This window comes from Pinus tabuliformis, chromosome 7, assembly GCF_031772625.1.
Source record: "Pinus tabuliformis cultivar Carrire ecotype Pingquan chromosome 7, CPIR1, whole genome shotgun sequence".
NCBI lineage: Eukaryota > Viridiplantae > Streptophyta > Pinopsida > Pinales > Pinaceae > Pinus > Pinus tabuliformis.
The window spans coordinates 1,668,951,645-1,668,965,591 of record NC_142293.1 but is presented as its reverse complement, the minus strand read 5'-3'; the positions used below and the strand labels follow the sequence as shown (position 1 = coordinate 1,668,965,591).

Here is a 13,947-nt window from a genome sequence, read left to right as displayed (position 1 = left end):
TCTGGCACTAAAACTTGTCTTTCCCTAGAAGAATTGAAATTGCCTCTAGAGGCTACTACACTGCTCTGCATCAGCCTCATTGTGGCTCACGTGCCTCTCTGCAAATGCACTCACCAGAACTGGAATCCTTCCTCCGGATTCACTGTCCTTGCCCCTCTCACTGCTTTGATCTCACTGGCTCTCTCTCTAGCAACTAACTGTTGCTACTCTGGAAATCAATCTGCTCATGAAATTGAATCAAACTACTAAAGTGATTTCTCCAAGCCCCATCGACTTCTTCTTATGATCCTCTGTTGAGACTTCAACGGCCAAGATTAGATCCTAATCAATGGCTAGGATTAACTTGAAGTCGGTCTGTGTGAGTTTCTAAAACATTCACACCTTAACTTAATTAATTTTGATTAAGTAGTCATATTCTCTAAATTTAGACTTGGGAAATATTTTAAAACTAACTAATAATCTAATTAAGTCATTTCTAGGTGGATTTTCCAGAAACGATTTCTGGGTTTCGGAGATCTCCTATATTTTAGCCCCTCCACAAAATTTTGTGGCTAGAACAGATCCGATGCTACAAAAACTAATAGAGGGCACATATGTCTGATGCAGGGAGCAAAGATCAAATGGCACAATATATCGGCTACAATGGTGGTTGTCAGGGGCTATTGGCTGCTAGCTGAAGAGATAACTAGGAGAAAATTTCTCTTGTGGGTCACCCACTTTTGATGGGTAACATGGCTTATGATGTGAGATAGAAAGTGGTAAGTACGAAAATGGAGAGATTGGACTACGCTATCTGAATCGAGGTTTCTCAAGTAGTGCCCTTCCTAAAACCATGGGCCATTAGGAGAGGTCCCAGTGGACTAGGGTTGAAAATTAACCCCCCATTGAAGGTGAGAGAACAAGACTACGGTCAAATCCCTTGCTTCTTCCAGGTTACTCCATAATCCATGCCAAATGCCCAAATATAAACAAGCATAAGTACTCGAATGAAAAATGAATAAAGTACCTTTTGGGTCGGATGCCACCTTCTAACATGTGCTCTTGGCAACTGGGCGAGGGAACATATGACTGATGCATGTGGCAGAGATATGAATGGCACATCATATCGACTACTCGGTGGCTATTAGGGGTTGTTGGCTGGAGAGATGATGGGAGAAGAATTTCTTGTATGGGATCCCCCACTTTGGTGCGTAACAATGCCAAACGTTTGTTAAACAAGTTTAGGATGGTAGATCGCAAAATCTCATCTACACCTATGGAGAAATTGTTCAAGCTTTTAGACAAGACTAATTCAAACGCAGTTAAAGAATCAGCCTATGAACTTGGTGGGTATCTTGATCTATCTCACCACCACTATATCTAACTTGATCTATGTTGTTGGCTATATCTCTTGGTTTATTTGAACACCAAAAAATAAACATTAGAAAACAAAAGGGTGCCACAGTATGTAAAGGGAACATTGAACTTTGGCATTCTATATAGAGAAGCAAAGAGCCTCAGTTGTGTGAATATTCAAACACAGATTGGGCAGGATTTGTAGATGACAGGACACCTACAACAAGAAATATGTTTAGTCTTGACACAAAGGTGGTTTCCTGAGTCAACAAGATACAACATGCAATTTTACTTTCCTGTACAGAGGCATAATACATAGTAGAGTAGTGAAAAGGGCATGAGAAATAGTTTGGATTAGAAGAATCTGCCCAAACCTTTTCTAGGTATTGGAGAACTCATGTGACCCAACCTCTCCACAAAATTTCGTGGCTAGAGCACATCCGATGCTACCCCAAATCAACACTCCCTCTTAGTGAGGACTATGCTCTAGCAATACTCCTCATTGAGTATTACTTTGATCATCCAGCATCGGTCCCTGTGCTGTTGCTAGGTCTGCTGCCCACCATCCTCTGCACTGTTGTATCCTGTACTGTTGCCCATGGTTCTGCCACTGCCACTGCTGCATCTATACGACAACTCCCTCTGCATCCATGCTGTTGTTGGCCCTTTCTCCCAACACTGCATCTGCACTGCAACTCCTCTCATCATGTTGCATCATTCTGCCCACTGCAACTCAGTTACAGAGAAGTAAGTAACTAATCTCCCAACTCTAACCTCCCTGTTGGGCTAGAGACCCTCATTGATGCTGAAGCTCCCTCTGCCACTGACAAGTGCTCCCTCTCCGATCTCTGCGTTGTTGCAACAACTCCCTGCATCTCGCACCGTTGCACCCCTCTCTGTGCCATCCTGCACTGGTGCAACACTCCCATGCCTCTCGCACTGCTGCAGCTTGCTAGCCTCGCGCTGTCCTGGGACTTCTACACTATAGCTCTCTTTGTTGCTTCATCTGCATCCGCCTCTACCCACATCATCCAGTCCTGCTACTCCTCTTCGGGGCTCCCATAGCAAGGTCTAATCGAAGAGGCTGGGTACCTCGAGGATCCTGCCCCTCATCGCCTGTAGTCCGCCTGACTACAGCTCGATGTCTCCCCACTTCCGCTCAAGTGGTGCGTGTGCACTCATGGCACAGTCATCATCTGTCAACACTTCCTTCTCTGCCTTCGTTGGCGCTGCCTTAGTCTTGGAAGACTCTCCCTTACTCTTCTTCCTTGGACACTGGGTCGCATAATGACCTAGCTCCCAACAGTGGAAGCACTTGATCTTAGAGAGATCCTTCTTCTTCTGCTTTTCCTACTTTCCCTCAGATGCTAGGGCAACATCTTCCTCCTCCTGTTTGACTTTGATCCCCTCGCTGCTGCTACCCATCTTTGACTGTCGTCTGATCTCTTCCTAGCGAAGAGCTGCCCACATCTCATCCCAAGGTGGAAGTGTCCCTCTACTTAGTACACTCTAGACAAATACCTCCCAGTCTTCTGAGACAGCATTCAAGGCTGTCGTCACCATCAATTCCTGATCCGGCGTGGCTTCTATAGTAGTCAACTGATCTCGGATCTCATTTAGTCCTCCAAGGAAGGTGTCAATCGGTCCTCCCTTCTTCATCCGATACAACCTCAACTGATTCTCTAGTAACATTCTTCTCTACACAGAAATATGTTGGTACAATTTCTTGAGGGCCTCCCACATCTCAAATGTCGTTTCCTTCTCGGCAATGTGTGGTACTACATGGTCCTTGACCCCGTCAAGGATGATGCTCTTGGCCCTCGCCATTTCCTCCTCGTACTTTTCGTTATCATTTGGGTCGACTGGGATAGCTATAACGTTTAAGGCGAAGTTCTTGACATGATTTTTTTCAAGTACGGATAAGATTATGGCCTTCCAAACTGCGAAGTTTGACGCTCCGTCCAGTCTGTCTTGGTCTCTTACTCCGTGTAGTGCCATGATGCTCTTCTACTTCCCTCCTGGAAGTCCACGATCTGACTCCCTCTGAGTCTCGATTTCCCTCCTGGAAATCCCTTTGCCGATGTTGAGATGCCCCCTACTCTGATCGTCTGTGCAACTGCACCACTGATCCAGGTTTCTCGGCTAGAAACCCTCGGTAGCAACTCCCTCCTCTTGGCCTTGCCCTGTCAGGTACTGTTCTGACTACAGTACCTCACCAACTCCACTCTGCAATGTTCCCACAGCCTTCTAAACCCCAGCAACCTGAAGGTGAGAGCTCCTAGGCTTTGCGCAATCCTAGCACTAGCAACCCGGCCTCCTCAGCCAATTGCATCAGCCCTCCTAGCTTTTGCGTGGCTCTGCGTGAGGCTCTCTTTGCCTTCCTTAGCCTCTGTGTTGCCTCCTCCTGGCTCACCCTTGATGACGCAGGCACTACATCACCCTTCCCTTGTTGCTACTCTGCTAGAAACAACTTCTGTCACCTCAGAACAACTGTTTTCTGCTGTTATTGCTCCACTCGGCTAATGTCCTCAGTCCTCTTGTGATCTGCAATCACCCTCTGATACCATGTTGAAGTTTCTAAGTCTACCAGTTAGAAACCCTCCATGCACTTTATCTGATTTATTCCTACCTACTTGTTCTGTTACTTAACAAGTTATTTACAATGTAAATACTGAAAATAAACACTAGTGCATGCTCAACATATTACAGATCAACAACTGAAGGAAACAGAAACAATCACACCAAATGACACCGTTATTTTTGGACCAATGTCCCTAGAAAAACCCAATGTGGGAAAACTGGTGCAGCTATCTGAGGGTTTTCTTATTAAGCAATATCAGAGTACAATCTGGGTGCCAAATCTGGCCTACCCAACAGAGAATTTGCTTGGCAATAATATCTCTCAGTTTGAGACAAATTTCCAGGCTGAAACCCCGGATAATCCTTCCAGCAGCGCCTCAGATCCAATCTTCCCCTAAAACCCTAGCGTCTGCCTTTCTAGACTACGTCAGGCCCTCTCTGCCCAGCGTTGGCCCTGCATCACCTTGAATGGGTTTGCGTCAGCCTTAGGAGGCCCTACGTCACCCTGAATGGGTCTGCGTCAACCTTAGGAGGCCCTGCTCAGCCTTCTGGCCCTCTGTGTCAGCAATGTTGGCCTCTCTAAAGCTCTGCGCAACTCTCGACTACCTCTGCGTGGCCCTATGTGAGCCCTGGCTGCTACTGCGTCACTCTCTCTGGCTCCTGCACTGATCTCTCGGCACTATCTCTGCCTCTCTGTCTCTCTGTACTCAATGCCCCTCAGCTGCAACTTCGATCACTGATTCTATCTCTCTTAGCAAACCCCGCTCTAGAGAATAGGATGACTGATCACTTTGGTGTATTCTCCAAGTCACCCTCAAGCCTCCTCTTATACTTTTCTCATTGACATATCAACGACCGAGATTAAATCCCTAATCAATGGCTAAGATTAGATCTGGCTTGATCCATGTCTTTTGGACTTTTCTAACACAGTTTCATATTAATTCACATTAATATTTTAATTTCCCTAGGTTTAGACTTAAGGACTCCATTAAAAATATTAATTATTTTAATATCTCTTGAATTATTTAGAATCTGCCCAAACCCTTTCTAGGTATTGAAGATCTCATGTGCCCCAACCTCTCCACCAAATTTCGTGGCTAAATCACATCCGATGCTACCCCAAATCAACAATATAGACTATAGACTTAGGCATATCAACAAAGTCACTTTTCAACTTAGTATAAATCATGCCTTGGTGTTGCATTAATGACTTAATAAATGTTTAAGTCATGAGAAGGTAAATAATGTTTATGTCATCAGAAGGTTCATGCATCTTATGCACCTAAGGTTTTTTTCATTCATTTACTATAAAAGGGCATGAGTTCACTTCATTTTATAATCTAATAAGTATTTCCCTCTTCCAAAATCCTTTATGTTCTTGTCTCGTCTGTGTTTGGATTATTTTTGTTATAAAAACCTACCACTGACTAACAGGAATGACATAAAGACTGCATAATAGAATGGAAGGAATGGTTGAGGGTGCCATCAGGAAATCCATTCAACAAAGGAAGAAAAAATGTCACTGAAAACTCCTAAGATTTAGGAACTCAAGCCAAACCTCCTATCCAAATGTGGACTGGAAAAATAGATTTCCAAAACAATGGGGTTGAGTTAAGTTCTTTCCAGTGCTTTACTTTCTTCTTCATTGGACCATTGGCTCAAAGATATTTTTTAATCTTAGTGGGATCCATGAGAATTATAGGTTATTCTGCCTATTTGTTCCGCAGTGTATTATGCACTTCTACATGCATATAAAGAAAAGGAAATGCCTTCTAAATTAGTTTTTTCCTTTAATAGATAAATCTATCATTTAAGCAGGCTTGTGAATGTTATCACGTCACTTAGGCATGTAATGAACTTTGATCTTCAAAACACAACCTGTTTGAGAAAGTAAAATCCAACAATAATGGTTGCAACTCAGCTAGAAGTATGTACTGTGTAGTATTCATAAAAGCATATATATGAGACAGATGATGACAAGAAAAATATCTACCTTTAAGATTCATGCAGGTAATAGGATTATGTTTTTTTAATTTAATAGAAAAAAGACAAAAGTTTATAGAGATGGAATTTGTTCGTGAAAGAGTGTCCTATTTCATATTCACTGAAAATGGATAACTGCAAAGTCTATATACTAAAGTCTACATATAAATATTTGTAAATCTCCTTTTGAAAAAAACATAATGTATTCTAAATTTTTCACTTTATTTTCCTAATTAACATCCTATGGCCAAGAAAACGTGTCTGGTATTTCTAATCTAGTAACAAATTTAGCTCTAAGAATATTGGGCAGGCTGTTTTAATCATCATTACCTGTCGTGGACCAAGGCCTACATCTGAAAATTTGCGTTTCATTTCAGTGACTGACGATTCTTCCCATGAAGGAACCCTCCCCTCTGGATCGGCTTCTTCAACATCAGTTCGCCCAAACTGTCTATCAAAGAGTCCCCACTGAAATAAAAGAAAGTTTTGTATAGGATGTCATGATCAACCAGTTATTCCATTTACACTTCTAAAATATTATCACGTAAGGAAATGTTAAAACTTAATACAAACAAAAATATATATGGAGCTAACTGCTAGTAGAATGTCATTGACTACTAGTTCTCTTATATACATGGGACCAAGTCACTCATCATGTTGCATTTATTCCCAACAAACCCACCCTGGTGTATTTCTGTAGTAATATGTAGACTTGAGTAGAAATACAATAGTAATACAATACTAAAATACAACTGTGATGCAAAATTCATAAAAAAGGAAAAAAGTCCCTTATGCCAGAAGGCCCAAAATATATGCCTACTATTTCTCTATGTGGTCATTCTGCAGACATACATGCTCGGTCACAAAATTTATTGTATTTTCTCCCTTCTTTATTGAAATTTGACATGTTTCTCAGCTTGGAAGCACGGATGCACTTGCCAGAAGGCCCAGAATATATGCCTAATATTCTCAATGTAGTCATCCTACAGACATACGTGGTTGTTGACAGAATTTATTGTATTTTCTCCTTTCTTTTTTGAAATTTGACATCTTTCTCAGCTTGGATGCATGGATGCACTTTAGAATTTATATCTGAAGGAGCTTTTGGTCTGTTAAGATTCCTATCTGAAGTTTGAACAAAGAATCAGCAAGGAAGATGAGCATTTTCAGAGGGTTTCAAGCCATACATGCAGTGTCTTAAACACGCATGAGACCAAGCACTTTCATGAAGAGCTATTTTTGGTGTTTCTATTTTTAGAAGTTCTTATTTTAGAAATTGTCTATTTTTTGGCTGTCAAGACCGTGAAAACAGGTGTAAAAACAGTAAAGGAGATTTTATGCTAAACCTGTGATTATGTTCCTGAACTCTTACAAAATTAATTAACAGATTACCTAACACAGAACTGTTGAGGGTAACTACATGTGCCCTTGCGGTTGATGATGACTCCAACTCCCTGCTTCGGATACCAAAAGACCGAATCCACCCAGCCAAACTGAGCAAAACCTGGCTACTCAATCTAGTAAGCTTCTTAGTAGAAGCCGATTGTTCCCCCGTGCCTAGAACCTCAGAACAACTCAGGCTCTTCTTGTGGATGATTTCCGTAGATGATGTACCTCCTCCTCCCGATTTTCTTCCCTTTGTTCCCCCGTAAACTTCTGCTTGGTTTTATCTGATTTCTTGGCGGTGGCCACTCTTCCACCAGCAGACCACCGCTTAGTCTCCTGGTGACACCCTCCCATGTCACGTATCACCTTCTCTTATCTCTTTTATGGTCACGTATAAATATATATATATATGGCATTTCTATATGTTTTTTTTTAAAGTACTTTATTTTTAAAATTTAAAATTATAACATTGTTTTAAGTACCCTTTTAATTAATTTCATATATATATTTTAATCATTTTATTAATTTATTATAATTTATTAGCCCTCTTTTAATATTTACCCATACATTACGCAATATGGGTGTTGATGGATGAGTAGAACCTCTATTCGAAGAAGTGTCATGGTATTTAGTACTTATAGTTAATTTAGTATATAAATACTAGTGCAGTGTATGCAGCACATGCATATGTAGCTATCATATGCATGCATCGTATGCCTGTTCTCTATATTTAAAGATAGGCCGTTACATTGGCAGTAGGGGATCATGTATGCAAGTGCTACTGATGGTGAATGAGGACAGTTCTCTATAGTTAGAGAGTGCTTGTCTATTTTGGAATAATATGTTCACATGTTGATCAAGTCAATGGGGCACCCAACTTGAGAATAATTCAGCTATCCTATTTCCAGACGTTTCTGTTCTATTTTTAGCATGGATCTATATTTAGAGATTGCTTGTCTATTTTGGAATAATGTGTTCGAATGTTGACCAAGTCAATGGGTCACCCAACTTGAGGACAATTCACCTATCCTATTTCCACACATTTCTGTTCTATTTTAAGCATGGATTGGGCACTCCACTAGGGGATAAAATTGGCACTTTGAGGATCTGATTTTGGCATAAGGTGCTCAGCTTGAGGATAAATCAGCTCAACTCTTGTGCCATTTCTAAGAACAGATCCATTCCATATTCAGTCAAAGGTGCTGTTTTTGGCATGACTTAGATTCTTCTTTTATGCCAATAACATCTCTGTTCATGCATCATGGGAGAACATTCCTTTCTCTACTTACTTCAGCATTAAGTCATGGAAGGCACTGCTTTTCTTGGGTTTAGTTGCTGTTTGTTACTTACTAAATCTGCACCTATAAAATATTCAAGTGCAGCACAAGAATGTAAATCTAGGGAAACTTTTTAGAGATCCTACATGTTTCCCTTCAGGAAACCACCCTCAAAGACACGCTCAGGTGAGTGTGACTTGTTTCTGACTTTATGAGATTCCTACTCATCAACCTAGACCTATTGTTCTCCATCCACTATTTGCATTTATGTGCTCATCAGTCTTTTCACAAACAGTGGTATATCAGTTCCTGTGGCTTATACATCAAATGTGCCAAGCAATTTCTCTGATGCCTTAGTTTCAGTTTGTATAGCTTTTCAATGTATTGTATCCTTGCTTAGAAATAGTGCTAAGGCTATAACTTGTTTGTTAGGTGTTGGCATTAGATGGATGTTTGATCACTTATAACTTAGTAAGGATGTTACCTTGTTACTACATCTAACTCCTTGCTTAGAAATAGTGCTAAGGCTATAACTTGTTTGTTAGGTGTTAGCATTAGATGGATGTTTGATCACTTATAACTTAGTAAGGATGCTACCTTGTTACTACATCTAACCATCCCAGGACATAATTACAGTTGGATGATTGTGCCTTAATCTAGGTCACTAGATACTACTAGGAAAACAAGGTAGGTAGCATAGTTAGTTCCCCTCCATACTTAACATTTTCCATCAAATTCCCTTATATTTCCATCACATCCATTGAAAAAACAAGTCAACACCCCCCTAACTTGTGGTTAGCTTATAAAAAGTCATCCAAAAGGGTTATGAAAAAAAAGAATGCAAGCCTCAAATTAAATCAAGCCAAATAAAATGCTAAAGAGGTGTGTTTCTGCAAATCTAGCAAGCCCAGTGTTGAAAAATGTAACTAGGTTCGGTCTTCATAATTATCTTTGTACTTTTATCAATATGTATTTCATGCAAAACCAAAAAGAAGAAAAAGAAATTTATATCATTATTATTTCATTAATCAAGCATGTTCTTCATGCTTCTAGGATTTGTTGAGTCAAATAATTGTAATTGAGTCAACGTCCTATTTGGACTTCTTGTAAGGAAAAAGGAAAAAGAATTTTCAAAATGTAATTTGGGTCAATTCACCTCAAGAAGCCAAGTTGGCCTCCAAGATGACAAGTCAGCTCACTCAAAAGATGTGTCTTTTGGCTTACGAGAACAACTATATATTGGCATTCATCCTCCACCAAAATGGAAAGCAATTTGGTGATGATCTGAGGCAAAAATATTCTGATATCTAAAGCTATCTTCTTTGTGGCATTCGAACTATTTGAAGCACTTAACATCTATGGTATGAGTCTCTTTACGAACCTGTGACAAACCTTTGTAATGCAAAGTCTTTATGAGACACAAACCTGTGACAGACCTCTGTAATGCGAAGTCTTTTTGAGACACGAACCTGTGACAGACCTCTGCAATGCAAAGTCTTTCTGAGATACAAACCTGTGACAAACTCTGTGATGCGAGCTGCTATACCATTGTCATGCAAGTTACAGGATGACACTATCCTACCAGTGATACAAGTTGTTGTCATAGGAGATACAAAATAACACTATCATATCTATGATGTGGACTGCTATACCACTGTGATGCAAGCTACAGATCTCTATGATATGAAGGTCACTATCTCTAATGATGCAAGCTATAAGAAGGTAGAGTTTGGAAGGCTTGACCTGGCATCTTGGACATTGAATTCCTGTATCAGTCGTGGGTCTTGGATATCTCACTTTGATCTAATTTTATAAGAAGAGGAATTTTTCTGGGTTTTTCCCATTGTGGGGTTTTGGCCCTGTTACCGCTCAAACTAGCAAGGTTCCTAGGATGGGATCCTATAGACCAACTACTACGTCAAGGGAAACATGGAGCGATAGCCCATTGTCACCTCAACTAAAGCTCCCTGCTCTTTACGGACTTTTACCTATTGTTTCCGCCTTACACACACACCTAAGTTAGTGATAAAAGCCCTTAACCCCACAAGGTGTGGTTGGTGGCAAGAACTAAGAGAAGGGGTTGTCACCTATTCCCAACTCTCTTTGTTTAATTTATCTCTTAGGTTAGCTAAGGGGGATGGTCTCCAATGAAAATTATATGACATGAGTCTCTAGGAGAAAGATTAATTTTAGATTACTTGTCAAAAAATAACTTGTTTCCAAGAATTAAGCAAGCATATGAATAAATGAGCAAATTTCAATGATATATTCAAAGTATAGGCCAGTGTCTTCAAGTAAATAACAATAGCTTGCTCAAAAATGAAATCAAGATACAATTATAGGCAATCCTGCAAAATCAAATGTTAGACCAAGATAAACATAGAAACATCAATTGCAACTATAAAGGAGATAGTACTTGAAAGTAAATGCCCAAATGACGAGATAATGACATCAATTACTCATGAGCTTAAATGATCATCAAAGCAACAGATATATGAAATAACTTTGAAATAGAATTGCATCAATGAAAGATATTCCAAGTACAAGAAAACTAAATGTTGCAAAAGTAAAAGAATTCACATTACTTGCATAATAAATGCCTCTTGAAATAAAAGTGATATTTGCATACAAGACTCAAGTAAATCCAAGATAGCATAAATAGGAGAATTGCATTTGTTAAAGTTGTGATGTAGATATGCTCTTTTTTAATTTTATTAGTCGTATTCTAAAGAAAAGTTTCAATTCAACTCCTATCCCTAGACCTCACCCTCGCCTGGAAATTTGGATCTCACTGTAATCAATAGGGGTGTAGGGTCCCTAGAGTCTATACAACCAACTTAAGTTGGAGGTCGATTTTAGTGATGCTTGAAAATGGGCCTAAGTAAGATGCATGTAAAATTTCCCAAAGTAGATTGCAATGCTTGAAAGTGAATTGAAATAAGATTGATGCCCACAATAGCTTTGCAAAAGGAAATTTAACTTGAGAAAATAAAAGATAATTAGCTTGACATAAAAGTAAATAATTGTTTTGGAAAATAAACTATTAGGAATGTAAATCCATTCTGCAAGTTATGTAATGTAAATGATACTAGTGGGACCATGAATGTATGTAACAAACTAGGTAAGCCTATTATTTTGGTGAGAGTTTCATCCTAGAAGGTTTTTGTCTCACTAATTCATTTGTGTTTCTAAACACAGATGGTCGGCAGAGCTTTTCCCTCCAGCCTCACCCCAAATCTAGGGTAGAATTCTTCGTCAAAGTCTTAGGTGAATCCTAGTGTTCTAGTCGAGTCTTATGTAAAATTGATTTGGGAATAATTTAATCTATTTGACTAAATTTTTTTATTACAAATCACTTGGTCTACTAGCTCATATTGTGTCACAAATTGGGTATGTTTTTTGAGGGTCTAAGCCGAACAGGTATTCCCCCTTTGAGGATTGAAATGTAAATCTTATGTAAAAAACATTTTAATGCATGGTCCCTCATATTTAGAGACCATGGTTAAAATATTTGAGGGTGGAAAAATAATTAATCCCCTCACGTGTCAATTAATTAAATTTTTTGGCAAAATTAAATTAAATCCTAAGCCAGAAATTTAATTAATTAGAGCCAAAAATTAAAATGTCTTAGGAAAATAAAATTCTCCAAGTGAAAAATTCGTGGGTCTTAAAAGAATTAATTTTTGGAGGTCCTCCACCAAGGAAATATTGGATATTTCAAGAAAAATTGAACCCTTGGCCTTTGGTGGTTAAGTCAAAGTCAAATTTTTGAAGAAATTAGCTCAAAATAATTAATTTTGAGTTAATTAAAATAGAATTAAATAATAAATTCGAAAATTCCTCAAAAATAAAATGGCTAAGATTAAAAGATGATAGAGTATTTTTTTGCGGCCGAGATTATTCTAATTTTCCTATGTTTAAACCTCGGAACCCATTAAAAATATTAATTATTTTAATATCTCTTCATCCGGGTGGAATTTCTCCTAATGATTTTTGGGTCTTAGAGATCTCATGTGCCTTAGCCTCTCCACCAATTTTCATGGCTACAGCACATCCGATGCTACCAAAAATCAACATGCTTAAGGATAATTGTGTAGAGATTGATGATAGTGTATGATGACTAGCAGAGATCCACAACAAGTTACAACAATGTCTATGGCTAGTGCGTATCGATGTAGTGTTTGGTTGGTTGGGCAAGGTCTGTAGGGCATGGGACACTCAACCACGGGGCACAAGAATGTCGGTGGTGTGGACAGGGACAAGGGAGTGGTGGCGACAAATGGGGAAGGTAGAGTGGGTGATAACACAACTGATGATACGAGGGTAGGAGCGCAGGTCATGCAACAAGGTGGCAGTGGGTCATGGAGCGCGACGATTGAGTAGGGGTTGGCAGCAGTGGGTCATGGAGCACGACGATTGAGAAGGAGTTGGCGGCAGTGTGTAAACTACGTGGTCCGACAACTAGTCAGGTATGGTTAGATCAACAATGGTGGGTTGTTGTCAGGGTGGCTCGTCAACAATGCCTGTAAATGTTGTTGTTGATGCAGTGGCGGCTAGCGGTTGTGCCTCTATTATTATTATATTATTTTAATGGCCACAGGCCTGACGACAAAATGGAGAACCTCCAAAAGCTTTAGCCTCAATCACAACAACAAAAAACTTGATGAAGAGTTGATGGCCAAGGGCTAAATTAGACTAGCGTTGTGCAATGGTTGAGCGACCAAAAGGTCGAATAGCTCAGATACCAATGTAACAAATAAGGTTCGTACTTACACAAGTTAAATACTCCAAAGAGTTTGGAATATGAAGATATTCGTTGAGGATACTGTTGAAAAGTGTAACTAGGTTCGGTCTTCATAATGACATGTAATTATGTTTTTATGTAAAGAGATGTAAAGGAGAAAAATAAAATTATTGTAATGCTTGCATCGTGGATTTCATGAGCAAGAGATTTTATTTTTGAGTCAAGGCTCCCATTGAGAGCCTTTAAGAATTTTGTCATCTAGTCATAAAAGAATAAAAGAGTCATTGTCATGTGATGAGGTCATGTTACACTTTGTAAAGAGTCACACTTGTCTATGAAAAGTCATCCTCCAAGACCTCGTCACTAGCCCTCTTCAAGTCGGCCTACAACGAATGGAGAAACCTAGAATATCATGTTGGCCTAAAGGACATGAGACAACATGTATATAAAACAGCACTCGACCTACAACGAATGGAGAAACCTAGAATATCATGTCGGCTCTCCAACAAGTGATCATGTCGGCCTAAAGGACATGAGACAACATGTATATAAAACAGCACTCGGCCTCATTTAGAGACAAGCAATTCGGTGAAGAAGAGCATACAATCACAAGTGCGAAGAAGGACTAGAAAAGAGAAGCGA

The 13,947-nt window shown here is 39.5% G+C and overlaps 1 protein-coding gene across 1 annotated transcript in view; it reads right to left on the bottom strand.

Annotated features, from left to right (window-relative positions):
- Positions 1-13,947, bottom strand: part of TL29 (ascorbate peroxidase 4) — a 362,477-nt gene that overhangs the window by 81,835 nt on the left and 266,695 nt on the right. The window contains exon 9 of the mRNA XM_089460247.1: positions 6,229-6,366. Within this exon, the coding sequence (XP_089316373.1) occupies positions 6,229-6,366 (138 nt within the window). The remainder of the gene's footprint in view (positions 1-6,228; positions 6,367-13,947) is intronic.